This window comes from Culex pipiens, chromosome 1 (assembly GCF_016801865.2).
Source record: "Culex pipiens pallens isolate TS chromosome 1, TS_CPP_V2, whole genome shotgun sequence".
Classification (NCBI taxonomy): domain Eukaryota; kingdom Metazoa; phylum Arthropoda; class Insecta; order Diptera; family Culicidae; genus Culex; species Culex pipiens.
The window spans coordinates 78,733,176-78,759,310 of record NC_068937.1 but is presented as its reverse complement, the minus strand read 5'-3'; the positions used below and the strand labels follow the sequence as shown (position 1 = coordinate 78,759,310).

At 33.3% G+C, this 26,135-nt stretch overlaps 1 protein-coding gene and 1 long non-coding RNA gene across 2 annotated transcripts in view; one reads left to right on the top strand and one right to left on the bottom strand.

Annotated features, from left to right (window-relative positions):
• The window catches only part of LOC128092868 (uncharacterized), a 29,573-nt gene extending 7,504 nt beyond the window's left edge, over positions 1-22,069 (bottom strand). The window contains exons 1-3 of the long non-coding RNA XR_008212059.1: positions 21,936-22,069; positions 15,175-15,957; positions 14,344-15,116 (exon numbers count right to left, since the gene is read on the bottom strand). This is a non-coding gene — a long non-coding RNA (uncharacterized LOC128092868). The remainder of the gene's footprint in view (positions 1-14,343; positions 15,117-15,174; positions 15,958-21,935) is intronic.
• Positions 22,070-24,967: 2,898 nt separating this feature from the next.
• LOC120429878 (uncharacterized) lies at positions 24,968-26,011 on the top strand. The gene has a single exon (XM_039594958.1). The coding sequence runs from the start codon at positions 24,968-24,970 to the stop codon at positions 26,009-26,011; it is 1,044 nt and encodes a 347-aa protein (XP_039450892.1).
• Positions 26,012-26,135: the final 124 nt, after the last annotated feature.

Sequence of the window (26,135 nt, the reverse complement as noted above, 5' to 3'; positions counted from 1 at the left end):
AAAAATTCAAAAATTCAAAAATTCAAACATTCAAAAATTCAAAAATTCAAAAATTCAAAAATTCAAAAATTCAAAAATTCAAAAATTCAAATATTCAAAAATTCAAAAATTCAAAAATTCAAAAATTCAAATATTCAAATATTCAAAAATTCAAAAATTCAAAAATTCAAAAATTCTAAAATTCAAAAATTCAAAAATTCAAAAATTCAAAAATTCAAAAATTCAAAAATTCAAAAATTCAAAAATTCAAAAATTCAAAAATTCAAAAATTCAAAAATTCTAAAATTCTAAAATTCTAAAATTCTAAAATTCTAAAATTCTAAAATTCTAAAATTCTAAAATTCTAAAATTCTAAAATTCTAAAATTCTAAAATTCTAAAATTCTAAAATTCTAAAATTCTAAAATTCTAAAATTCTAAAATTCTAAAATTCTAAAATTCTAAAATTCTAAAATTCTAAAATTCTAAAATTCTAAAATTCTAAAATTCTAAAATTCTAAAATTCTAAAATTCTAAAATTCTAAAATTCTAAAATTCTAAAATTCTAAAATTCTAAAATTCTAAAATTCTAAAATTCTAAAATTCTAAAATTCTAAAATTCTAAAATTCAAAAATTCTAAAATTCTAAAATTCAAAAATTCAAAAATTCAAAAATTCAAAAATTCTAAAATTCTAAAATTCTAAAATTCTAAAATTCTAAAATTCAAAAATTCAAAAATTCTAAAATTCTAAAATTCTAAAATTCAAAAATTCAAAAATTCAAAAATTCAAAAATTCAAATAGAATTTTAGAATTTTAGAATTTTAGAATTTTAGAATTTTAGAATTTTAGAATTTTAGAATTTTAGAATTTTAGAATTTTAGAATTTTAGAATTTTAGAATTTTAGAATTTTAGAATTTTAGAATTTTAGAATTTTGGAATTTTAGAATTTTAGAATTTTAGAATTTTAGAATTTTAGAATTTTAGAATTTTAGAATTTTAGAATTTTAGAATTTTAGAATTTTAGAATTTTAGAATTTTAGAATTTTAGAATTTTAGAATTTTAGAATTTTAGAATTTTAGAATTTTAGAATTTTAGAATTTTAGAATTTTAGAATTTTAGAATTTTAGAATTTTAGAATTTTAGAATTTTAGAATTTTAGAATTTTAGAATTTTAGAATTTTAGAATTTTAGAATTTTAGAATTTTAGAATTTTAGAATTTTAGAATTTTAGAATTTTAGAATTTTAGAATTTTAGAATTTTAGAATTTTAGAATTTTAGAATTTTAGAATTTTAGAATTTTAGAATTTTAGAATTTTAGAATTTTAGAATTTTAGAATTTTAGAATTTTAGAATTTTAGAATTTTAGAATTTTAGAATTTTAGAATTTTAGAATTTTAGAATTTTAGAATTTTAGAATTTTAGAATTTTTTGAATTTTAGAATTTTAGAATTTTAGAATTTTAGAATTTTAGAATTTTAGAATTTTAGAATTTTAGAATTTTAGAATTTTAGAATTTTAGAATTTTAGAATTTTAGAATTTTAGAATTTTAGAATTTTAGAATTTTAGAATTTTAGAATTTTAGAATTTTAGAATTTTAGAATTTTAGAATTTTAGAATTTTAGAATTTTAGAATTTTAGAATTTTAGAATTTTAGAATTTTTGAATTTTTGAATTTTTGAATTTTAGAATTTTAGAATTTTTGAATTTTTGAATTTTTGAATTTTTGAATTTTTGAATTTTTGAATTTTTGAATTTTTGAATTTTTAAATTTTTGAATTTTTGAATTTTTGAATTTTTGAATTTTTGAATTTTTGAATTTTTGAATTTTTGAATTTTTGAATTTTTGAATTTTTGAATTTTTGAATTTTTGAATTTTTGAATTTTTGAATTTTTGAATTTTTGAATTTTTGAATTTTTGAATTTTTGAATTTTTGAATTTTTGAATTTTTGAATTTTTGAATTTTTGAATTTTTGAATTTTTGAATTTTTGAATTTTTGAATTTTTGAATTTTAGAATTTTTGAATTTTTGAATTTAAGAATTTATGAAAATATTTGAATTATTCAAAATATTTGAAATTGAATAAATGCATTTATGCAAATTATGAAATATGCATATATGAATATTTAGAATATTAAATTGAATTTATGAATTATAAGAATTTATGAATTAATATTAGAAATATGCAATATTGAAATTTAATAATATTCAAAAATTCAAAATGCAATTTCAATAGACAATAAATCCAAAAATAAGCCAAAATGCAAAAATCCAAAAATGCCAATAAAATCCAAATAATCCAAAAATCCAAAAATCCAAAAATGCCAAATAATCCAAAAAATCCAAAAATCCAAAAATCCAAATAATCCAAAAATCCAAAAATCCAAAAATCCAAAAATCCAAAAATCCAAAAATCCAAAAATCCAAAAATCCAAAAATCCAAAAATCCAAAAATCCAAAAATCCAAAAAGCCAAAAATCCAAAAAATCCAAAAATCCAAAAATCCAAAAATCCAAAAATCCAAAAATCCAAAAATCCAAAAATCCAAAAATCCAAAAATCCAAAAATCCAAAAATCCAAAAATCCAAAAATCCAAAAATCCAAAAATCCAAAAATCCAAAAATCCAAAAATCCAAAAATCCAAAAATCCAAAAATCCAAAAATCCAAAAATCCAAAAATCCAAAATCCAAAATCCAAAATCCAAAATCCAAAATCCAAAATCCAAAATCCAAAATCCAAAAATCCAAAAATCCAAAAATCCAAAAATCCAAAAATCCAAAAATCCAAAAATCCAAAAATCCAAAAATCCAAAATCCAAAAATCCAAAAATCCAAAATCCAAAAATCCAAAAATCCAAAAATCCAAAATCAAAATCCAAAAATCCAAAAATCCAAAAATCCAAAAATCCAAAAATCCAAAAATCCAATATCCAATAGCAAAAATCCAAAATCCAAAATCCAAAATCCAAAATCCAAAATCCAAAATCCAAAATCCAAAATCCAAAATCCAAAATCCAAAATCCAAAATCCAAAATCCAAAATCCAAAATCCAAAATCCAAAATCCAAAATCCAAAATCCAAAATCCAAAATCCAAAATCCAAAATCCAAAATCCAAAATCCAAAATCCAAAATCCAAAATCCAAAATCCAAAATCCAAAATCCAAAACCAAAAATCTAAAACCCAAAATCCAAAATCCAAAATCCAAAATCCAAAACCCAAAATCCAAAACCCAAAACCAAAAATCTAAAACCCAAAATCCAAAATCCAAAACCCAAAATCCAAAACTCAAAATCCAAAATCCAAAACCCAAAATCCAAAAATCCAAAAAATCCAAAAATCCAAAATCCAAAAATCCAAAAATCCAAAAATCCAAAAATCCAAAATCCAAAAATCCAAAAATCCAAAAATCCAAAAATCCAAAAATCCAAAATCCAAAATCCAAAAACCAAAATCCAAAATCCAAAACCCAAAATCCAAAATCCAAAACCAAAAATCTAAAATCCAAAACCCAAAATCCAAAATCCAAAACCCAAAATCCAAAACTCAAAATCCAAAATCCAAAACCCAAAATCCAAAACCCAAAATCCAAAACCCAAAATCCAAAACCCAAAATCCCAAAACCCAAAATCCAAAAACCCAAAATCAAATCCAAAAATCCAAAATCAAAATCCAAAAATCCAAAAATCCAAAATCAAAATCCAAAAATCCAAAAATCCAAAAATCCAAAATCAAAATCCAAAAATCCAAAATCAAAATCCAAAAATCCAAAAATCCAAAAATCCAAAAATCCAAAAATCCAAAATCAAAATCCAAAAATCCAAAAATCCAAAATCCAAAAATCCAAAAATCCAAAAATCCAAAAATCCAAAAATCCAAAAATCCAAAAATCCAAAAATCCAAAAATCCAAAAATCCAAAAATCCAAAAATCCAAAAATCCAAAAATCCAAAAATCCAAAAATCCAAAAATCCAAAAATCCAAAAATCCAAAAATCCAAAAATCCAAAAATCCAAAAATCCAAAAATCCAAAAATCCAAAAATCCAAAAATCCAAAAATCCAAAAATCCAAAAATCCAAAAATCCAAAAATCCAAAAATCCAAAATCCAAAAATCCAAAATCCAAAATCCAAAAATCCAAAAATCCAAAAATCCAAAAATCCAAAATCCAAAATCCAAAAATCCAAAATCCAAAAATCCAAAATCCAAAAATCCAAAAATCCAAAAATCCAAAAATCCAAAAATCCAAAAATCCAAAAATCCAAAAATCCAAAAATCCAAAATCCAAAATCCAAAAATCCAAAAATCCAAAAATCCAAAATCCAAAAATCCAAAAATCCAAAAATCCAAAAATCCAAAAATCCAAAAATCCAAAAATCCAAAAATCCAAAATCCAAAAATCCAAAAATCCAAAAATCCAAAAATCCAAAAATCCAAAAATCCAAAAATCCAAAAATCCAAAAATCCAAAAATCCAAAAATCCAAAAATCCAAAAATCCAAAAATCCAAAAATCCAAAAATCCAAAAATCCAAAAATCCAAAAATCCAAAAATCCAAAAATCCAAAATCCAAAAATCCAAAAATCCAAAAATCCAAAAATCCAAAAATCCAAAAATCCAAAAATCCAAAATCCAAAAATCCAAAAATCCAAAAATCCAAAAATCCAAAAATCCAAAAATCCAAAAATCCAAAAATCCAAAAATCCAAAAATCCAAAAATCCAAAAATCCAAAAATCCAAAAATCCAAAAATCCAAAAATCCAAAAATCCAAAATCCAAAAATCCAAAATCCAAAAATCCAAAAATCCAAAAATCCAAAAATCCAAAAATCCAAAAATCCAAAAATCCAAAATCCAAAAATCCAAAAATCCAAAAATCCAAAAATCCAAAAATCCAAAAATCCAAAATCCAAAAATCCAAAAATCCAAAAATCCAAAAATCCAAAAATCCAAAAATCCAAAAATCCAAAAATCCAAAAATCCAAAAATCCAAAAATCCAAAAATCCAAAAATCCAAAATCCAAAAATCCAAAAATCCAAAAATCCAAAAATCCAAAAATCCAAAAATCCAAAAATCCAAAAATCCAAAAATCCAAAAATCCAAAAATCCAAAAATCCAAAAATCCAAAAATCCAAAAATCCAAAAATCCAAAAATCCAAAAATCCAAAATCCAAAAATCCAAAAATCCAAAAATCCAAAAATCCAAAAATCCAAAAATCCAAAAATCCAAAAATCCAAAAATCCAAAAATCCAAAAATCCAAAAATCCAAAAATCCAAAAATCCAAAAATCCAAAAATCCAAAAATCCAAAAATCCAAAAATCCAAAAATCCAAAAATCCAAAATCCAAAACTCCAAAACTCCAAAACTCCAAAACTCCAAAACTCCAAAACTCCAAAACTCCAAAACTCCAAAACTCCAAAACTCCAAAACTCCAAAACTCCAAAACTCCAAAACTCCAAAACTCCAAAACTCCAAAACTCCAAAACTCCAAAACTCCAAAACTCCAAAACTCCAAAACTCCAAAACTCCAAAACTCCAAAACTCCAAAACTCCAAAACTCCAAAACTCCAAAACTCCAAAACTCCAAAACTCCAAAACTCCAAAACTCCAAAACTCCAAAACTCCAAAACTCCAAAACTCCAAAAACTCCAAAACTCCAAAACTCCAAAACTCCAAAACTCCAAAACTCCAAAACTCCAAAACTCCAAAACTCCAAAACTCCAAAACTCCAAAACTCCAAAACTCCAAAACTCCAAAAATCCAAAATCCAAAAATCCAAAATCCAAAACTCCAAAACTCCAAAACTCCAAAACTCCAAAAATCCAAAATCCAAAACTCCAAAACTCCAAAACTCCAAAACTCCAAAACTCCAAAACTCCAAAACTCCAAAACTCCAAAACTCCAAAACTCCAAAACTCCAAAACTCCAAAACTCCAAAACTCCAAAACTCCAAAACTCCAAAACTCCAAAACTCCAAAACTCCAAAACTCCAAAACTCCAAAACTCCAAAACTCCAAAATCCAAAACTCCAAAACTCCAAAACTCCAAAACTCCAAAACTCCAAAACTCCAAAACTCCAAAACTCCAAAACTCCAAAACTCCAAAACTCCAAAACTCCAAAACTCCAAAACTCCAAAACTCCAAAACTCCAAAACTCCAAAACTCCAAAACTCCAAAACTCCAAAACTCCAAAACTCCAAAACTCCAAAACTCCAAAACTCCAAAACTCCAAAACTCCAAAACTCCAAAACTCCAAAACTCCAAAACTCCAAAAACTCCAAAACTCCAAAACTCCAAAACTCCAAAACTCCAAAACTCCAAAACTCCAAAACTCCAAAACTCCAAAACTCCAAAACTCCAAAACTCCAAAAACTCCAAAACTCCAAAACTCCAAAACTCCAAAACTCCAAAACTCCAAAACTCCAAAACTCCAAAACTCCAAAACTCCAAAACTCCAAAACTCCAAAACTCCAAAACTCCAAAACTCCAAAACTCCAAAACTCCAAAACTCCAAAACTCCAAAACTCCAAAACTCCAAAACTCCAAAACTCCAAAACTCCAAAACTCCAAAACTCCAAAACTCCAAAACTCCAAAACTCCAAAACTCCAAAACTCCAAAACTCCAAAACTCCAAAACTCCAAAACTCCAAAACTCCAAAACTCCAAAACTCCAAAACTCCAAAACTCCAAAACTCCAAAACTCCAAAACTCCAAAACTCCAAAACTCCAAAACTCCAAAACTCCAAAACTCCAAAACTCCAAAACTCCAAAACTCCAAAACTCCAAAACTCCAAAACTCCAAAACTCCAAAACTCCAAAACTCCAAAACTCCAAAACTCCAAAACTCCAAAACTCCAAAACTCCAAAACTCCAAAACTCCAAAACTCCAAAACTCCAAAACTCCAAAACTCCAAAACTCCAAAACTCCAAAACTCCAAAACTCCAAAACTCCAAAACTCCAAAAATCCAAAAATCCAAAAATCCAAAAATCCAAAAATCCAAAAATCCAAAAATCCAAAATCCAAAAATCCAAAAATCCAAAAATCCAAAAATCCAAAAATCCAAAAATCCAAAAATCCAAAAATCCAAAAATCCAAAAATCCAAAAATCCAAAAATCCAAAAATCCAAAAATCCAAAAATCCAAAAATCCAAAAATCCAAAAATCCAAAAATCCAAAAATCCAAAAATCCAAAAATCCAAAAATCCAAAAATCCAAAAATCCAAAAATCCAAAAATCCAAAAATCCAAAAATCCAAAAATCCAAAAATCCAAAAATCCAAAATCCAAAAATCCAAAAATCCAAAAATCCAAAAATCCAAAAATCCAAAATCCAAAAATCCAAAAATCCAAAAATCCAAAAATCCAAAATCCAAAAATCCAAAAATCCAAAAATCCAAAAATCCAAAAATCCAAAAATCCAAAAATCCAAAAATCCAAAAATCCAAAAATCCAAAATTCCAAAAATCCAAAATCCAAAATCCAAAATCCAAAATCCAAAATCCAAAATCCAAAATCCAAAATCCAAAATCCAAAATCCAAAATCCAAAATCCAAAATCCAAAATCCAAAATCCAAAATCCAAAATCCAAAATCCAAAATCCAAAATCCAAAATCCAAAATCCAAAATCCAAAATCTAAAATCCAAAATAAAAATCCCAAAATCCAAAAACCAAAACCAAAAATCTAAAACCCAAAATCCAAAAATCCAAAAATCCAAAAATCCAAAAATCCAAAAATCCAAAAATCCAAAAATCCAAAAATCCAAAAATCCAAAAATCCAAAAATCCAAAAATCCAAAAATCCAAAAATCCAAAAATCCAAAATCCAAAAATCCAAAAATCCAAAAATCCAAAAATCCAAAAATCCAAAAATCCAAAAATCCAAAAATCCAAAAATCCAAAAATCCAAAATCCAAAAATCCAAAAATCCAAAAATCCAAAAATCCAAAAATCCAAAAATCCAAAAATCCAAAAATCCAAAAATCCAAAAATCCAAAAATCCAAAAATCCAAAATCCAAAAATCCAAAAATCCAAAAATCCAAAAATCCAAAAATCCAAAAATCCAAAAATCCAAAAATCCAAAAATCCAAAAATCCAAAAATCCAAAAATCCAAAAATCCAAAAATCCAAAAATCCAAAAATCCAAAAATCCAAAAATCCAAAATCCAAAAATCCAAAAATCCAAAAATCCAAAAATCCAAAAATCCAAAAATCCAAAAATCCAAAATCCAAAAATCCAAAAATCCAAAAATCCAAAAATCCAAAAATCCAAAAATCCAAAAATCCAAAAATCCAAAAATCCAAAAATCCAAAAATCCAAAAATCCAAAAATCCAAAAATCCAAAAATCCAAAATCCAAAAATCCAAAAATCCAAAAATCCAAAAATCCAAAAATCCAAAAATCCAAAAATCCAAAAATCCAAAAATCCAAAAATCCAAAAATCCAAAAATCCAAAAATCCAAAAATCCAAAAATCCAAAAATCCAAAAATCCAAAAATCCAAAAATCCAAAAATCCAAAAATCCAAAAATCCAAAAATCCAAAAATCCAAAAATCCAAAAATCCAAAAATCCAAAATCCAAAAATCCAAAAATCCAAAAATCCAAAAATCCAAAAATCCAAAAATCCAAAAATCCAAAAATCCAAAATCCAAAAATCCAAAAATCCAAAAATCCAAAAATCCAAAAATCCAAAAATCCAAAAATCCAAAAATCCAAAAATCCAAAAATCCAAAAATCCAAAAATCCAAAAATCCAAAAATCCAAAAATCCAAAATCCAAAAATCCAAAAATCCAAAAATCCAAAAATCCAAAAATCCAAAAATCCAAAAATCCAAAATCCAAAAATCCAAAAATCCAAAAATCCAAAAATCCAAAAATCCAAAAATCCAAAAATCCAAAATCCAAAAATCCAAAAATCCAAAAATCCAAAAATCCAAAAATCCAAAAATCCAAAAATCCAAAAATCCAAAAATCCAAAAATCCAAAAATCCAAAAATCCAAAAATCCAAAAATCCAAAAATCCAAAAATCCAAAAATCCAAAAATCCAAAAATCCAAAATCCAAAAATCCAAAAATCCAAAAATCCAAAAATCCAAAAATCCAAAAATCCAAAAATCCAAAAATCCAAAAATCCAAAAATCCAAAAATCCAAAAATCCAAAAATCCAAAAATCCAAAAATCCAAAAATCCAAAAATCCAAAAATCCAAAAATCCAAAAATCCAAAAATCCAAAAATCCAAAAATCCAAAAATCCAAAAATCCAAAAATCCAAAAATCCAAAAATCCAAAAATCCAAAAATCCAAAAATCCAAAAATCCAAAAATCCAAAAATCCAAAAATCCAAAAATCCAAAAATCCAAAAATCCAAAAATCCAAAAATCCAAAAATCCAAAAATCCAAAAATCCAAAAATCCAAAAATCCAAAAATCCAAAAATCCAAAAATCCAAAAATCCAAAAATCCAAAAATCCAAAAATCCAAAAATCCAAAAATCCAAAAATCCAAAAATCCAAAAATCCAAAAATCCAAAAATCCAAAAATCCAAAAATCCAAAAATCCAAAAATCCAAAAATCCAAAAATCCAAAAATCCAAAAATCCAAAATCCAAAAATCCAAAAATCCAAAACTCCAAAAATCCAAAAATCCAAAACTCCAAAACTCCAAAACTCCAAAACTCCAAAACTCCAAAACTCCAAAACTCCAAAACTCCAAAACTCCAAAACTCCAAAACTCCAAAACTCCAAAACTCCAAAACTCCAAAACTCCAAAACTCCAAAACTCCAAAACTCCAAAACTCCAAAACTCCAAAACTCCAAAACTCCAAAACTCCAAAACTCCAAAACTCCAAAACTCCAAAACTCCAAAACTCCAAAACTCCAAAACTCCAAAACTCCAAAACTCCAAAACTCCAAAACTCCAAAACTCCAAAACTCCAAAACTCCAAAACTCCAAAACTCCAAAAACTCCAAAACTCCAAAACTCCAAAACTCCAAAACTCCAAAACTCCAAAACTCCAAAACTCCAAAACTCCAAAACTCCAAAACTCCAAAACTCCAAAACTCCAAAACTCCAAAACTCCAAAACTCCAAAACTCCAAAACTCCAAAACTCCAAAACTCCAAAACTCCAAAACTCCAAAACTCCAAAACTCCAAAACTCCAAAACTCCAAAACTCCAAAACTCCAAAACTCCAAAACTCCAAAACTCCAAAACTCCAAAACTCCAAAACTCCAAAACTCCAAAACTCCAAAACTCCAAAACTCCAAAACTCCAAAACTCCAAAACTCCAAAACTCCAAAACTCCAAAACTCCAAAACTCCAAAACTCCAAAACTCCAAAACTCCAAAACTCCAAAACTCCAAAACTCCAAAACTCCAAAACTCCAAAACTCCAAAACTCCAAAACTCCAAAACTCCAAAACTCCAAAACTCCAAAACTCCAAAACTCCAAAACTCCAAAACTCCAAAACTCCAAAACTCCAAAACTCCAAAACTCCAAAACTCCAAAACTCCAAAACTCCAAAACTCCAAAACTCCAAAACTCCAAAACTCCAAAACTCCAAAACTCCAAAACTCCAAAACTCCAAAACTCCAAAACTCCAAAACTCCAAAACTCCAAAACTCCAAAACTCCAAAACTCCAAAACTCCAAAACTCCAAAACTCCAAAACTCCAAAACTCCAAAACTCCAAAACTCCAAAACTCCAAAACTCCAAAACTCCAAAACTCCAAAACTCCAAAACTCCAAAACTCCAAAACTCCAAAACTCCAAAACTCCAAAACTCCAAAACTCCAAAACTCCAAAACTCCAAAACTCCAAAACTCCAAAACTCCAAAACTCCAAAACTCCAAAACTCCAAAACTCCAAAACTCCAAAACTCCAAAACTCCAAAACTCCAAAACTCCAAAACTCCAAAACTCCAAAACTCCAAAACTCCAAAACTCCAAAACTCCAAAACTCCAAAACTCCAAAACTCCAAAACTCCAAAACTCCAAAACTCCAAAACTCCAAAACTCCAAAACTCCAAAACTCCAAAACTCCAAAACTCCAAAACTCCAAAACTCCAAAACTCCAAAACTCCAAAACTCCAAAACTCCAAAACTCCAAAACTCCAAAACTCCAAAACTCCAAAACTCCAAAACTCCAAAACTCCAAAACTCCAAAACTCCAAAACTCCAAAACTCCAAACTCCAAAACTCCAAAACTCCAAAACTCCAAAACTCCAAAACTCCAAAACTCCAAAACTCCAAAACTCCAAAACTCCAAAACTCCAAAACTCCAAAACTCCAAAACTCCAAAACTCCAAAACTCCAAAACTCCAAAACTCCAAAACTCCAAAACTCCAAAACTCCAAAACTCCAAAACTCCAAAACTCCAAAACTCCAAAACTCCAAAACTCCAAAACTCCAAAACTCCAAAACTCCAAAACTCCAAAACTCCAAAACTCCAAAACTCCAAAACTCCAAAACTCCAAAACTCCAAAACTCCAAAACTCCAAAACTCCAAAACTCCAAAACTCCAAAACTCCAAAACTCCAAAACTCCAAAACTCCAAAACTCCAAAACTCCAAAACTCCAAAACTCCAAAACTCCAAAACTCCAAAACTCCAAAACTCCAAAACTCCAAAACTCCAAAACTCCAAAACTCCAAAACTCCAAAACGCCAAAACTCCAAAACTCCAAAACTCCAAAACTCCAAAACTCCAAAACTCCAAAACTCCAAAACTCCAAAACTCCAAAACTCCAAAACTCCAAAACTCCAAAACTCCAAAACTCCAAAACTCCAAAACTCCAAAACTCCAAAACTCCAAAACTCCAAAACTCCAAAACTCCAAAACTCCAAAACTCCAAAACTCCAAAACTCCAAAACTCCAAAACTCCAAAACTCCAAAACTCCAAACTCCAAAACTCCAAAACTCCAAAACTCCAAAACTCCAAAACTCCAAAACTCCAAAACTCCAAAACTCCAAAACTCCAAAACTCCAAAACTCCAAAACTCCAAAACTCCAAAACTCCAAAACTCCAAAACTCCAAAACTCCAAAACTCCAAAACTCCAAAACTCCAAAACTCCAAAACTCCAAAACTCCAAAACTCCAAAACTCCAAAACTCCAAAACTCCAAAACTCCAAAACTCCAAAACTCCAAAACTCCAAAACTCCAAAACTCCAAAACTCCAAAACTCCAAAACTCCAAAACTCCAAAACTCCAAAACTCCAAAACTCCAAAACTCCAAAACTCCAAAACTCCAAAACTCCAAAACTCCAAAACTCCAAAACTCCAAAACTCCAAAACTCCAAAACTCCAAAACTCCAAAACTCCAAAACTCCAAAACTCCAAAACGCCAAAACTCCAAAACTCCAAAACTCCAAAACTCCAAAACTCCAAAACTCCAAAACTCCAAAACTCCAAAACTCCAAAACTCCAAAACTCCAAAACTCCAAAACTCCAAAACTCCAAAACTCCAAAACTCCAAAACTCCAAAAACTCCAAAACTCCAAAACTCCAAAACTCCAAAACTCCAAAACTCCAAAACTCCAAAACTCCAAAACTCCAAAACTCCAAAACTCCAAAACTCCAAAACTCCAAAACTCCAAAACTCCAAAACTCCAAAACTCCAAAACTCCAAAACTCCAAAACTCCAAAACTCCAAAACTCCAAAACTCCAAAACTCCAAAACTCCAAAACTCCAAAACTCCAAAACTCCAAAACTCCAAAACTCCAAAACTCCAAAACTCCAAAACTCCAAAACTCCAAAACTCCAAAACTCCAAAACTCCAAAACTCCAAAACTCCAAAACTCCAAAACTCCAAAACTCCAAAACTCCAAAACTCCAAAACTCCAAAACTCCAAAACTCCAAAACTCCAAAACTCCAAAACTCCAAAACTCCAAAACTCCAAAACTCCAAAACTCCAAAACTCCAAAACTCCAAAACTCCAAAACTCCAAAACTCCAAAACTCCAAAACTCCAAAACTCCAAAACTCCAAAACTCCAAAACTCCAAAACTCCAAAACTCCAAAACTCCAAAACTCCAAAACTCCAAAACTCCAAAACTCCAAAACTCCAAAACTCCAAAACTCCAAAACTCCAAAACTCCAAAACTCCAAAACTCCAAAACTCCAAAACTCCAAAACTCCAAAACTCCAAAACTCCAAAACTCCAAAACTCCAAAACTCCAAAACTCCAAAACTCCAAAACTCCAAAACTCCAAAACTCCAAAAACTCCAAAACTCCAAAACTCCAAAACTCCAAAACTCCAAAACTCCAAAACTCCAAAACTCCAAAACTCCAAAACTCCAAAACTCCAAAACTCCAAAACTCCAAAACTCCAAAACTCCAAAACTCCAAAACTCCAAAACTCCAAAACTCCAAAACTCCAAAACTCCAAAACTCCAAAACTCCAAAACTCCAAAACTCCAAAACTCCAAAACTCCAAAACTCCAAAACTCCAAAACTCCAAAACTCCAAAACTCCAAAACTCCAAAACTCCAAAACTCCAAAACTCCAAAACTCCAAAACTCCAAAACTCCAAAACTCCAAAACTCCAAAACTCCAAAACTCCAAAACTCCAAAACTCCAAAACTCCAAAACTCCAAAACTCCAAAACTCCAAAACTCCAAAACTCCAAAACTCCAAAACTCCAAAACCCCAAACCTCAAACACACCACAAAAAAATTCCAAAACTCCAACCCTCCATAAATCCACACCCCCAAAACTCCAAAACTCCAAAACCCCAACGAATCACACGCTACCAAAAACCCCCCCCCCCATGACCCGTACCACCTGTGAGCTCAAGTGACAGTGGTGATCGCAATGGTACCACCCCCCAAGCCGCACAATTAGCACCCCCACACCCCCCCCCGCCCCACAGACCCCCCATGCATGCCGGTACCCATGAGTTACCACATGACATAACCACCGTATGACCAAGTATGCGACAATGTCAAGCTAATAACACACCACCACATCCCACAAATTACAACAAGTAACACATATGCAAGAATATAAACTACCACAATAACTGAAAATGTTAAATTTGAATATTCAAGAATTCAAAAGTACCCTCGAGATGAGCCTGCGCAAAATTTAAGTTGATTTGTATTTTTACAGTTTTGTGTGCGTCTTTTTTTACGATTTGTGATTGTAAAAAGATTATTTCAACTAAACTTTATAAATACTTTAAAATGTTTTCTTAATGCGTTTGTAACGTTTCAATGAAAATGTATACTTTAAGCAGTAGTTTTCTTGTTCTGATTTTTTGTGGAAATTGTAAAAGAAGGGCAGAGAAGAATTCCCTAACCGGGAGGGAAATTGCTGTAACATCCATACATTCTTTCAGCAGGTAGGTAAAAACAGAACTTACTAATCGATCAGATCCAAATCATTCTTCCCACCAAATGTAGTTTACAGATGCCTGCACAGCAAACACCCAACGAGTGCTGAGCCTTACTCGATCGCATCTCCGAATCGTGTGCAACACGCGAACTGCAAATTTTACACGACGAGCACCTCAGACCGCCACCAGCAGCTCCCAGAGTTGTATCTGAAGGACCTCGCAAACGGGGAGGATCACTTAGAGGGCACAAGGTCAGACGGAAAAACTCGGCATCTCGCGAATCCCGTACACAACACCGATTGGCAACCTGTCCAACGAGCGTCCCAAGAGTGTAGGCGTGGCGCGACGCTAGGCTCGCCTTGTATAAAACGTTGAGGAGGGCGATCTTGAGCACCGCCAGCTGCAGCAAACGCACGACGCGGGCAAGAGTGTCCAGATGGTCCAACACGCCAGGCCAAACTCAAGAGAAGAGGCGATGGGAGAAACGTATCGCACGCCAAAGAACAACCGAAATTCCGGGTCACCACAACACAAAGGTACACAACTGGAGCGCGACCAATGCCGTATCAACTTCGCGTTGTTGTGATTATAAAATCGCCGCCAAAGCAGGTGCAGTCCTTGCCGGAAGTCTGTCTAGTCGTTGCTGAGCAGCTTTGAAGCGGATTACTCAGGCGTGACGTGCGAAAAATCCTCTTCAGCTGACTGGCTCGTCCACTTGTCCAGAAAGGTGGCCAATTCTCGCCTTCAACAGCACAAATTGTCCGCCCGCTGCTCTGCCGGTGTAGTTGATACTTTTTGATCTGCAAGAAAGAATGCGAATGTAAATTTCAATAATTAATACGAACTAATTTAACTTACCAATTCTTGATCAATTTTTGGCCAAAATATTGTCCCCGCGGAAATGTGGCACCTTCACGAAAGTTTTTTTCTAGTTTGTTTATGTTTTGCCTGCCCAAGTGCGCACCGCAAACAGCTGAATCTGACAGCGTAACGCATTGGCTGCGGCAGGCTGCACAGACAAAAGGACCGCAAACATGATGTTTGCGATTCCGGAAACATTTTTTTTCAATATCGAAAACAATATTTCCAATATTGAAAGAATTCTCGATGAATTCGGAAACGAGCACTGTTTGCGGATTCATCGCAATATTTTTCCGAATCCGCCGGCCGGATTTTGTTCCGTGTAATGTTCTGATTTTTTTTTCCTCTGAATTTTATCAGTTTAAAGGTGTTTTTCCCTTGAAGCATTATTTTATCCCTTAAAATCCCTTGAAGCATTATTTATCCCTTGATTTTCCCTTGAAGCATTATTTATCCATTCCCTTTAATTATCATTTGACTATCCCCGTAAAGTGCAAATGTTTTGAAATGTTATTAACATATTGAATCCCCCCATGGATTACAACTGTTTGAAGCTTTATTCGACATAAAAACTCTCCCCATAGAGTACAATTGTCTACTTTTTAATCCCTTTGGCGTTGCTTTATCAGTTTATGTATCCCTAGATCGGAACTTTTACCGTCCTTTTCGATCTTTTTAGATTCCCCACGATATACTCACAAATTTTACCTTTCCTTGAGCTGTAGTTCATATTCGTTCTTGTTGAAATTGTTGTCTTCTTGATCGTCTTCCAATGGTTTCCTGTAAATCCTTCGTATTAGCGTATAAAAGTCTGAAAATATATTCTTAATACTTTGTTAAGTAAATTATAAAACACATGTTTACATTCAACATTCATTCTGGGCTGCAGTCCCTTGTCCAATTATTCTCACACACATTCTTACTTGCATACATGTTGTTTTTGAAACATTTAATAATCACACCATCTTCATTTGCTTGTCGTTGAAATTTCATTATTGTTCAGTCCGTCCTGATTTGTTTTTATTTGTAGTTAAAAATTGCGTCATTGTTTTTTCTAATACTCTATTAACCCATTTTAGCTCAATTAAGTATATTCCTAAAATTGCAACCCAACAGCTTCTTAATTGTTTTAACGTGTTTCATCACTGCTTCATTATTATGTTTATATTTGATCATTATCGCACGTGTTTTTCGAAAAAAATATGTATAAACTCAGTACTGGTATTTTTCCTAATCTGTTTCTTGTTTAAACATTCAATTCAATCATTTATAAAAAATATCTTTCATCCCCAATTCATAATATTCATCTTGTTTGCCCATTTCTTTGATAATAATCTTTCATATTTTGTTTAACTCAACATTAATTCATTTATCATATCAAATCAATCATATATTTTTTTTTTGTTTATTTTTCTATATAAAAATCAGTATTTGTAACACATTTGCTTGATTCATTAAATTCTCTTGATACCACTCGTTTTTTTTCTAATTCATCAATCATATCAATTCAATAAGTTTTTATTTTATTATTATTTTTTTGTTCAATATACATAAATAATCCCGTGTTTAAAATAAATATTTTCATTCATTGTAGTCTTTTGATATTAATCGTTTATGATACTAAGTCATTCATTGCATAAATCGCTTATTTTTTCTTTATTTTAATTGTACTGTAATTGTCATTTCAAAATATTTTTCTTGCATTGGAGCATTTAATTTTAAATTTAAATTATGTTAAATGTATATTGTTAAAAAAAAATTTAAATGTATTTTAATACGGGTACATTGTGAACTACCATTTAGTGTTATGTTAATCATTATATTTTCTTAGTCTATTATTATGTACATCTTCAAATTTGTTTCCATTTTTGATAGTGGTCGTTTGATCGCTGTTAAATTTAACGATATCGTAAGGGCCTCGCCACTTATTTTGTAACTTTTGACCAATTCCTGTCTGTACCATTTGTACCAAAACTCTATCTCCCCACATTGGTACCCAATCATTTGTCTTTTTGTCATAAATTTCCTTTCTCTTTTCTTTTGACAATATTAAGTAGTTTCTAGCAGTTTCATGAGCATCCTTGAATATATCTTTCATTGAACAAATATAGTCGTCATAATTTAAATCTGAATCATTGATTTTATAAATTGTGCTTGGTATAGTAGCTTTTCTTCCATACAAAAGTTCATAGGGAGAATATCCAGTTGATGAATTTTCTGTAGTGTTGTATTCAAACATAAAATATGGTATTAATTCATCCCAACATTGTGGATCTTTGCCAATAAAATTTCGTAAATAAACTTTCAACTCTCTATTTGATCTCTCTACTAAATTAGCTTGAGGATGATATGCACTTGTAACGATCTTTTTAATGTGTAATATTTTGCATGTATGTTGCAATAATTTGCTTACAAAGTTTGTACCTCGATCGGTTACAACATCTTTAGGAGCACCAAATTTACAAACAAAGTTTTCAACAAAAGTTCTAGCAACTGTTGCACTTTCTTGGTTTTCCACGGGAGCTACAATCAAAAATCTTGTTAAATCATCTTGTATCACAAGTCCACAATTGTTTCCATTATTAGAAATTGGTAACATAACCACATCCATATAAATTTTATCAAAGGGTTCATACGATGTTGTCGTAATTTTCATTGGCATCTTATTTGCTGGCCATATTTTATTCTTTTGACAAGAATCACATTGCTTTACATAATTCAAAACATCTCTTCGCATATTTTCCCATGTAAATAGAGGACTCATTCTTTTAATCATTCGTTTACCTCCGACATGACCACCCAACGGTGCGTCGTGAAAATCTTTGAGCACTTGATCTCTGTCTTCTGGCTTTTCATAAATTCGTTCATTTTCTGTTGCATATAGTGTAAATGACTTTGAAAGTTTCATTGCAAAAAATCGTAATAAGTTTAGTTCTAACTCTGTTTTAAATATTCTATGAGAAATAATTTGTATAACTGATGCATCTTTAGCAAAATCAGGATAATCTTTGAAGCTTTTAAATAAACCATCGAAAAATTCTTCATTCTTAACTGCTGAACGATATGTTCCATTCAAAATTAAACCCCAAATTTTCTTTTGCGGGAATACAAATATATTTTCATTGGTGTAATCCTTAATACCATGTGGAAGGTCAATGTATTTACTCAATTCTTTGTGTACCGTAACACTGTTTAATATCATAAATGTAGCTTCGGCTTGTTCAATCGGTATAATATTTTTAGAAAATTTTAAAACGTTGAAATCGATATCTGTATCTTGGAAATCCTTGTAGGTAAATGTTTTATCGTTGCTATCATCGTCATTATCTAAATTTATGTCAATGTTTTGAAGTCCATTCATATTATTATTCCAATTTGTTTTGTTTCTAGATAAATTCTGTATGTTTGGAGTATTTGTTGAGTTTTGATTATCTGAATCATACTGTCTATTTTGTTTCGCTTGTTGACGAGTTGTAATTGCTACTAATTTTGGTGCCTGTTTATCATCTGCATGAATTTCATCATTATTTAAACGTGAGAGAAAATCTGCCACTACATTTTCCTTTCCTTGCTTGTAACGAATTTCACATCCAATGCCTTGGATTTTCAAACGAAGTTTTGTCAAAGTTGGTGAAGTTTCCTTCAAATACCATAGAGCTACCAATGGTCTATGATCTGTGTAAACGATAAAATCTTGGTTATAAATAAAATGTTTGAAGTGGTCTACTGCCCAAACAATAGCAAGTAGTTCCTTCTCAATAGTAAAATAGTTTCTTTCAGCCCCGATAAGTGCACGACTTGCGTAAGCGATGGGGTGATCATTTGACTTCTCATTAGTAAGAACTGCTCCGATAGCATAATCGCTAGCATCAGTTGTCAAAACAAATTTGTCATTATAGTTCGGTCTAACTAAAACTGGTTCTGAAATTAAATAGTTTTTTAATTCTTCAAAAGCATTTTCACATTCTTCTGTCCAAATAAATTTCACATTTTTCTTTAATAATACATTAAGTGGCTTACGTTTATCTGCAATGTTTGGAATAAATTTTCCATAAAAATTAACAGTTCCCAAAAATGATCTCACATTTTTAATCGTCTGCGGCCTTTTCATGTTTTTGGTTGTATCAATATTTTCACTAGTTGGTCGAATACCTTCTTCATTAATAATATGACCCAAATATCTGACTTCTTTGTGTAAAATTTTACATTTTGATGGTTCAACTTTTAAATTATGTTCATGCAATGCATTCAAAACTGTATATAAATTTTCATTATGTTCTTCGATAGTTCTACCGAATACAATTATATCATCCAAATATACAAACGCATTAACTGGTTGTATTTCATAAATAAGTGTGAATGTAAATTTTTGAAATGTTGATGGACTATTTTTCAGTCCCATTGGCATTCTTAAAAATTCGTAATGTCCTAAAAATGTTGAAAAAGCGGTTTTCGCAGCATCCTTTGGGTTAATTGGGATTTGATAAAATCCTGATTTCAAGTCAATGGTTGAGAAATATCGAGCTTCTCCAATACTGTCCAAAATTTCGCTAATAAGCGGTATAGGATAAACAAATGGTTTAGTAATTGTATTTAGGTCTCGAAAATCCACTACAATTCTGTAGCGTTTGTTGCCTTCGGCGTCTAAGTCTTTCTTTGGGATGCATAATACCGGTGCATTCCACGGACTTTTACTTGGACGTATTATCCCTAATTTTAGCATTTCTTCCACTTGTTCTTCTACGTGTTTCTTAGTGGCTTCAGGAAATCTATATTGTCTTTTGTTGATTGGAATTTCAGTTGTTGTCTCTATATCGTGCATGGTTAAATTTGTATAAGTCAACTCGTCACCCACTAAATAAAATATTTCATTAAAATCATTCAAAATATTATTAATTTCTTGATTGATATCACCTTTCAAGTGGTCTGTTTTAACCAATTCATAAATTTTTCTCATTCTTTGGTTGCCTGTAAGTTTCTCATGCTTCATGTTTTCAATCACATCATAATCCCGATCGTTTTCTAAATTCATCTCTTTTGGGTAATCTTGGTTATCATCATCAATTTCAATTTGATCGTCATAATACTCTTCAATGCACGGTCGGATTCTGCCATTGCAGCCATTGTCATTATCATAATTATTTCTATTATTTTCATCATTATTTGTATTAAAATTGTCATAACTATTTGCTTCAATACCTGCCATATTTACTTTGTTTATATTTTCAATGTCATTGATTCTAAATAAATTGGTCATTTCATGATTATTATATTGCATATTATTTGTGTCAGGCGTTCGTAAAACTATGTTGTCGAAACTTTGACTAATAAATAAGGTGTATTTCTTTAGAAAATGTGCTCCAAGAATTGCATCATCAGCGAAATGCTTCAAAATGTAGAACTTTTCCTCGTATTTTGAATTTCCTATCAATAAAATCATATTTACAGATCCTACTGTATCTTCTGCTATTCCATGAACCCCTCTAATGGAAATTCTATCGTTGAAATCAATGTTAGTTAAACGCATATTACTAACCACATCCCATCTTACAAAATTTTTACATGATGCGGAGTCAATTATAAATTTGTGAAATTTTGTTGGCCTTGCCAAGGTAGCAATATTTGCATAAAATATTGAATCATTATTGAAATTGATTTTTAATGTTTCATGTGGTGGAATGTATTCGTTAAATTGAATTTTAAAATTATTTGGAATTTGATTTTTATTGCGTCGACTATTTGTATAAGTTCGTTTTAAAGTGCTCTTTGCAGTATTCGTTTTATAACATTCATAAAATTTGTTAGCTTGATAATTATTTCTTTGATAAAAATTTGTATTTTTATTGTACCTGAAATTTCTGAATTTTCTGTCAAAATTAAAGTTTGAATTTTCAGTACTAGCAAGTAACCTTTGTTCAAGAGTTCTTAAAGACTCTCTGTCAATTCGTTCATTTTCTAAAAATTCTAGCAAATTTTCCAACATCATATGACGGTTATTCGTGGCAATTTCTTTGATTTCATTATTTATAATTCCAACTATAAAGTGGCTTTTTAAGCTATAAGCTGTAAATGAATTTTCGTTGTAACTTTGATCAATTTCTATGATTTCGTATTTTATATCAAGAACTCTACCTGCATATGATTTGAATGTTTCATCCCGTCCTTGTTTCAGAGTTTCAATTTGTTCAATTATACTACCAAAAGTAGTTTTGATACCAAACTCTCTAATTAAATTTGCCTTGGTTTCTTCCGAAGTATTTGCATAAATTCGTTTAATACGTGCTGCTGCTTTAAATTTTAGTTTCATAAAAACAATATTTAAAAATTTACTCTGATCTTCGCCTTCAGGAATTTGATCAGCATAATAATCTGTTAACATCAAAAATTGGTCCAGTGAGTCTAATGACCCGTCAAATTCTGGAATAAGCTGGATTAAATCCGTCATCTCCAAATTCGCCATCTTTAACGGTGCACATCAACAAGAGCTTTTGCACCAAGATTTTTGTTACAGATATTTTAGTATTTTAGAAACTACGGGAACTATCGATATAATGTTTTATTCATCCCCTAAAGTACTGTCTACTAAGTGATTTACAACAAAATTTGCCTGTTTTTACAATCAGATTTGTGCAGGATTGGGTCCGTAAGTTTGTCAATTTTGGCATAAGAAGACAACAACTTCCTTGGTTGCTGTACACCCTTTTAAGCGTGTTTTTAACTATTTACATCAAATTTCGGTATAACTTTTGTTTACTCACCCTAAACTGCCAGATTTCCATGGTCGTCTTCTTGGGTGTTCGATGCGGCTGAATTTCGTCTCCAGTTGATCCAGATGATCTCGTCATTGTTGAATCCCTAGTGTTGTCCATCGTTGGCCGGTTTTGAAATTTTCGATGCTTCTGCCATTGGTCGAGCCCGTTTTGGTTCCATCTCGTACTGCTGCATATTTGCTTCCATCTTAGAACTCCTCACATAACATTTTCTTCAATTTAACGTTTTTTTTAACTATTTTAACTGTTTGTTACTTCGCGAAATCATTTTGTTCATTAATTTTCACACATAGTCACATTTTCAACTCTCGGTTTTGTCCAATCATAATGGCGTGTCCAAACACACACAGCGTTGCTTTCCGCTAGTCACCACCTGAACGGCCCGAGCGGTTTAGGCTTTCAGGATTTTTGTGATATTTACTTGTAGAGTCAAAACAGATCAGTAGACTTCACTTATTTGTATATTGCACTTTTTTAAGATTACATTTTTGCGGTAACCCTCTCAACTTTTACGCGCACGATCACATCACTCAACTTTTCGTTGCTAATTTCATTAAGACCTTCGTCGAGCCAATTCTCTATGTTGAAGCCAGACTTGTCCTCCAGACCTCTTCGCCGAGCCATGCCAGACCCCGAACTCCTAAGTCCCGGGTGGACTCTTCACGGCGGCTAAGTCCCGGCAGACTCTTCACAGCGGCTAAGTCCCGGCGGACTGTTCACAGCGGCTAAGTCCCGGCTGACTTCTCAAACGGCTAAGTCCCGGGTGGACTCTTCATGGCGGCTAAGTCCCGGCGGCTCTTCACAGCGGCTAAGTCCAGGCGGACTCTTCACAGCGGCTAAGTCCCGGCGGACTCTTCACGGCGGCTAAGTCCCGGCGGACTGCGGCCTCCACCGCTAAGTCCGGCTGGACTGGGGCCTCTGCTACTGGTGGCTGCTGGCGGGTCCGGCTGGTCTGGGGCTTCTTCAGGATCTGGAACTGGACTGGGCTTGAACTGGCTGGAACTGACTGGAACTAACTGGAACTAACTCCCCTCCTCAAGAATTTTGGGGTTTTTATAGTCAGTCCCCGAAAACTCTACTAAATTTTGTTCTACTAAAAGTGGTCCGTTTCGATGAGAAGCATCGATGAACCTCATGAATTAAATTATGCAGACCTCTGCAATTCTTCATGACTTTCCGTATGGTGTAGTGAGTACACCTCAAAATCGGTAGTCATGAGTTCGAACCATTGTCGTGAAACTTTAAATTATGTTATTGGAATATCAAAATTATGTTCCTCAAACATTCTCAAAATGTAAGTCAATAATGAGAAGGTCGAATTCTTCATTGAACAAACATGCCAATGAATTTGGTTAAGCCACACCCTCAATTTCCCCTGTGTAATAACATCGCACATTCATAATTGAAAGCTTAACCATTTTTTTGATTGCCTAACAATTGGCGAAATTTAATAAAGGGCTTTTCAGGTGAGGATGACTCATGATCCACACCTGTACATAAGCTTAATTATTTGTCGCGCAACGCGAGTCGACGGATTGAATTATTTATGCTTGCGTAAGCGCGCATGGTCAGAACTGTGGTGAGGTTCGAAAAATGGACAAATTTAATGATTTAAATTTGAGGTCGTTGCACCTCTCAGGGGACTCAAGCTTACTGGTCCTTCATTCATGCTCTACCTTCTCAGGGGACTCAAGCTTTTTGATCCAACTTCCGCGCTCTACCCTCTCAGGGGACTCGAGCTTTTTGATCCAACTTCCGCGCTCTACCCTCTCAAGGGACTCAAGCATTTGATCCAACTTCCGCGCTCTACCCTCTCAGGGGACTCAAGCTTACTGGTCCTTCATTTATGCTCTACCTTCTCAGGGGACTCGAGCTTTTTGATCCAACTTCCACGCTCTACCCTCTCAAGGGACTCAAGCTTTTGATCCAACTTCCGCGCTCTACCCTCTCAGGGGACTCAAGCTTACAGATCCTTCTTTCATGCTCTACCCTCTCAGGGGACTCAAGCTTATTAGTCCACTTCCACGATTATTTGAAAGAAAACTTGACAGAAACTACTTTAGCATCTATTTTTAAAACCACGGATATAATCTTGTTCGGCGCCATCCACGAAATACTGTCTGTTTCTTACAATTTAAACGCCGCACGGCATTTAAGAATGTGCCGTAGACATTGTTGCCAGCTATTGTCAGCAAGTGTAGAGCAGTCGAAAATAAAACTAACAACATTGCCAACGATTGATAGAAGAACAACGGCAAAAACGAAACAAAGTATGGGATTTGACAGCACGTATTTAGTTGAAAGTGCGGCATGCAATTCGAGGCTGCCTTGCCGCGTACTTTTATTGTACATATGCGACTTTCAGCATTCATCCTACAAAAAATAACTTTTTGGTCAAACATCGGCCTGACATCGGTCTGATAGTAGAGCGTCTGTAATAAGAATGCTTACACAAGTGTCGGTCCCACTTCAACCATGACTAACACCGCTGAACTGAACAGGGAAAATAATCAAAACAAACAACGCAGCCGTCTTGCTGTTCTTTTTTGTTAGCTTTTGCCAATCTCGCCGCTACTGACTTACCCATAAAATCATTTCCTCTGGTAATACACTCCTTGTTATTTTCGTCCGATAGCAATCAAAATCACTGCTCGATGGTTTCACACGATTACAATTAAGATTATTTTTTTCACTGGCCCCTGCTGCGAGGGACACACGCGCCATTAAGGCTTCCTAAGCAGTCGAACACCACAGCAAATGAACATTTTCATCACACAATTTCTACCTTGCAAACAAATTTTCACTATAATTCGCGTCGGGAGCGCTGTTTGCGCCATTGTCGTGACCAGACGGACATATTTCGGTCGTTTTCTCGCGGATTTCGGATGCCAATTCAAAACGCGTGTTTTATGGCCAAAGCAAAGCAGAAGACTGATTTATTTTTCTTTCTGTCACTCACACTACCATACAAGTTCTCGCACATGCCAGCACACCAATACTACTGTTCGCTACAAGATATTATGCTAGGGGTGCTCACATTTCTACATGCCACGCTCCATCACTACACGGTGGACCTCGTCTCGCGCGGCGTGATGCCGAAGGATCTCGTTGGACTGCGTCTGTGGTTTCAAGGTCCGCACTGGTTGGAGACATTCGAGGAGTATTGGAGCAAAGCGAAGCACGAGGATACCGAAGATCCGGCCGAAGAACTGTTGGAGAGGAAGAAGAACATTCTGGTGGTATCGGAATCCCCGAAACCTCACCCGCTCATCGATCGCTACGCGTGCTATTGGAAGCTACTGAGGATCACGGCGTACTGCATGAGGTTCGCTCGGAATTGTCAGCGTCGCAAGAAGCCATCCACAACGTCGTACCTCACCGTTGGCGAGCTGAAGGAGGCTACACTGGCGCTGGTGCGCAGTGTGCAGCAGGAACCTTTCGCCACGGAGATCAAGGCACTCGCGAACCACCGACTCGTGCCCGCCCATTCGTCGTTGAAGCTGTTGAACCCGTTTCTAGATCAGCAGGGCGTACTCCGCGTTGGTGGCCGGCTTAGACTCGCAGGCGAATCGTTTTCCACCCGGCATCCCATGATACTCCCCAACAGTCACACTTTCACGCGAAAAGTAGCCGTCGCGTACCACGCAATTTCCCTCCACTCTGGTCCTCGCATGACGCTCGCTCAAGTTCGCCAGGAGTTTTGGCCGCTAAGTGGCAAGCAACTGGCAACCTACACGTATCGGAACTGTGTGCGATGTTTCCGAAGCAACCCTGTCCCTGTCAAGCAACCCCCTGGTCAACTCCCAAAGCCTCGTACAACTCCCTCTCGTCCGTTCAACGTCACCGGTGTAGACTATTGTGACCCGGTCTACCTGAAGCCCGCACATCGTCGAGCGGCTGCGCTGAAAGCGTACATCGCCGTGTTCGTGTGCTTCAGCACAAAAGCTGTCCACCTAGAGCTAGTAGGGGATCTGACGACCGCGGCGTTTCTTGCGGCTCTGCGACGTTTCGTTGCGCGCCGAGGCCTGCCCTCGGAAGTCCACTTGGACAACGGCCTGAACTAGCAACAATCTGCGAGAGCTCTACGATCTGTTGCAAGACCCTACGGTGATCGAGAAGGTCACCAACGAAGCTACTCGTCGTGGCATCGACTGGAAGTTTATCCCACCGAGTCCGCCGAATTTCGGT

Coding starts and splice junctions, on each gene's coding strand:
- LOC120429878 (XM_039594958.1), top strand. CDS start 24,968: ATGCTAGGGGTGCTCACATTTCTACATGCCACGCTCCATCACTACACG.